Raw genomic sequence first — 3,481 nt, forward strand, 5'->3', positions numbered from 1 at the left:
GATACAAACATATAGAAATAAGAAATTATTGTAGACCTCAGTACCTGTTATTTGCCAAAATCTACAGGTGCATATGTTCTTTCCCAAGTCAACAGCCATGTTGGTAGGCCAACCGTGGATCTCAAATCTTTGATACTCTTCATCTCCACTCCAAATCGGTGTCCATTTTGAGATTCTTTTCGGATTTTCTGCAATCTACTATGTTGGATTGGTGGGAGCTTACCAACATGGTGGGATAACTTAACCTTTTTTTGCAATGGACCGCATCGCAAACATCCGAACCTCCTCTAACAAGGTGATTATTGGCTTAGCTCTGTATTCTTTGATCCTCGAGTTAAAAACCTCGCAGGCATTGTTACATATTATCAATTTTTGATCGTGTCGGAAATATGCCCTAGTCCATGCTTCTCTAGGCCACTTATCCAAATATGCCCAAGCTCCCTCGTTGAGTCTCTTTAACCTATCCATCTTCTGATCAAAACCATGGCGAGTTGTTTCCCTAGCACAGTCCCATAATAATCCTCTGTACTCCTGCTCCTTCCACTGTTTATTAAAATTCTTCCAGAGATGCCAGACACAGAATCGATGGTGTACATTGGGCATGAGCTCCTTTACTGCTGAAGCCAAACCCTGAAAAAGTAACACATGAAATTTCCAATATCGTGCCTCAAACAGACCCCCCAAATATATTAAGTGACATCAAACAGACCCCCGCAACGAATACATTTACTAATCACAGTCCTCACAGCAAGTACGAACTGATTATAAAAATACATTTACTAATCACAGTCCTCACATTTACTAATCACAGTCCTCACAGCAAGTATGAACTGATTATACAAATAAATTTATTAATCACAGTCCTCACAGCAAGTATGAATTGATTGTAGAAATACATTTACTAATCACAGTCCTCGCAGCAAGTAGGAATTGATTATACAAATATATTTACTAATCATAGTCCTCACAGCAAGGGTGAATTGATTTGACAAATAAATCTTTTTTTTATCACAGTCCTCACAGCAATTTGAATTGATTATATAAATAAATCTTTTTAATCACAGTCTTGACAACATATATGAATTGATTATACAAATACATTAACTCATTTACCTTTTGCATGTCTGACATAAAAGCCCATTTGTTAGCCATGTAGTCACCCAAGTCATCAAGCAGCAGGTCCAAAAACCACCTCCAATTCTCTTTATTCTCAACATCAACGATTGCCCACGCAATTGGATATATATGGTTGTTGGCGTCCTGAGCCACTGCTGAGAGTATTTGTCCACCAAACCGAGTCTTCAGGAAGGCTCCGTCGAGTCCGATTAGTGGGCGGCAGCCAGCCTTAAAACCCTTCTTACATCCATCCAGGCATACATACATTTTTTCAAATATAGGATCATCCCCTTGAAGATATGTACCAATCTCTTTACTGTTGAACCAGGATTACTCTTCAGTAGAGTTTCTGCATAATCTCTAACCAAACCGTACTGGGCAGCTGCATCACTGTAACAATATTTCTTGCATCCATTAAAGCTCTGGTTAGTGATGATTTGTTTAGATCCAGGTCACACCTTCTCCTGAAATATGCTTTAGCTTCACTGTACTTTAAGCTCAGATACCTCCTCAATTTCTTTACCAACTTGCCAGCAAGCCATCTCCTGTTGGCTGCCCTGTTTTTGCTCATCCTAGGACATATGTGTTCATTTTTAAATGTTTTTAATTGCCAGCATGTCTCCTCAGAATCCCTGGATGCGTAAGCAACCCATGGACATCTAACCATATCCTCATCTTCTCCAGTTGTCCACTTGCAAATAGCTCTGACTCTGTAGCTCTCATTCCTTCTAAATTTAATCTCCCTACCCTCTTGAATGGTGAATTCTCTCACAGCATCCATAAACTCATTCTTGTTACTGAACTTCATTCCAACTTGTAGCTTTAGTTCACCAAATCGGCCACCCTCGGAAAATATTGGGTGCACATCATCAGCATCATCGTCATCACTCCACTCCTACTCATCTGAGTTTGGGGGGGTTTTCAATTCTTCAGACTTCCAAGAATCGTTTCCATCAGAATCATCGTGAATTGGATCATATGCATCATAAAATTCTTGGTTGTTTTCTCTGTTGCCCAGCACTTGTGCCCAATCTACTTCTTCATCGGAATTCTCCACAACCAAACCGTCATCTTCTTCTACTATTTTCTCCTTGCCCTTCTTCCAGGCAGCACCTGGAGCATGCTTCAACTTAAATTCCCTCAACCTAGCTGCCGAAAGACCACCTTCAATATCTGATTCAGTAGAACTGTCTTGTGGTCCAGGCTTGTATAGGCTGTCTTCTGCAGATTCGTACGAGTCATGTGAATCACTGTCACTGTCATTGTTGTCATCGAGGCTTATATAGATTTTCTTGCTGCCAGTATCTTGTTTTTGTCCCACTACTCTTCCTTTTAGTCTAGCAGAGGATCTAGTTGCAGTATGAATTGATTTGGGTGAAGTGGCTTTAGATTTGCGGGCTGATTTGGGTGTTGGATTGGGCTTGGATGCTGATTTGGGTGTTGGTTTGTGTATGGGCTTAGGTGTAGGTTTAGGCTTAGGTGTAGGCTTAGTTTTCTCCATAGATGCTGGCTTGGGCTTAGGTGTGGGTTTAGGTGCGGGTTTTGGTTTGGGTTTCTCCTTCACCAGGGGGATGGAAGCAGATGCTGGTAGGGACTTGGATGCCTCTTTGGAAGGGCCTTCACTTGTGCTGTTGATGGATGATTTGATATGGGATGGAATGGTTGGTGTATCATTCTTTGGGCTAGGTGTGGTCTCTTTGACAACGTTTTCTGCACCAGTGCCATTGGGTGTTAGCTCCATCAATTCAGGTGCTTCTTCCTCTACCAGGGGTTGGGAAACTCCATGCTCATAGTATATGTGCACTATTCCCCCATTGTTCTTTGCATAGAAGCACATTTCTATTAACTCTTTGTCATGACTTAGTGCTCGCAGTCCACTCTTCATAGGTCTACCAGGAACAAGCCACCAACACTCAACCATGTTATCATAACCTAGGATCTTGTAGTAGTCTCTTAGTGAAAATATATCTAATACGTCCTCATCCAGCCCAGTTAACTCATCAGTGTGATCATTGTCATAAACCAAACTGCCATTTGGTTTGGTGACAAACTGCCTCCATGATGATAGACAATCGTTATACCTTCATCCATCTATAAATAAGATTTAGGAGACACAATGGTTAAAAACAACACTAAATTTAATAATTGAAAATAATAAAAAAGATTACAGACAATTCAGTTGGGGCTTAGTTCTAATATATTAAACAACTTAATCAATTAAAAGTGTTTGTCTACCATTGAAAAATATGAATATTTTATTAAAGACAGATATTTAGTTTAATTTCAATTTGTCTCGTACAATACTTAATCATTAAACATGAAAGAATAAATAAGTAAATCAACAATATTTAGATATAATTACAAC

At 39.8% G+C, this 3,481-nt stretch overlaps 1 protein-coding gene across 1 annotated transcript; it reads right to left on the reverse strand.

Moving 5' to 3' along the window:
• Positions 1-2,011: 2,011 nt before the first annotated feature.
• Positions 2,012-3,037, reverse strand: LOC130933581 (pollen-specific leucine-rich repeat extensin-like protein 1). The gene has a single exon (XM_057863209.1). The coding sequence runs from the start codon at positions 3,035-3,037 to the stop codon at positions 2,012-2,014; it is 1,026 nt and encodes a 341-aa protein (XP_057719192.1).
• Positions 3,038-3,481: the final 444 nt, after the last annotated feature.

The sequence above is a fragment of the Arachis stenosperma genome, chromosome 6, assembly GCF_014773155.1.
Source record: "Arachis stenosperma cultivar V10309 chromosome 6, arast.V10309.gnm1.PFL2, whole genome shotgun sequence".
NCBI lineage: Eukaryota > Viridiplantae > Streptophyta > Magnoliopsida > Fabales > Fabaceae > Arachis > Arachis stenosperma.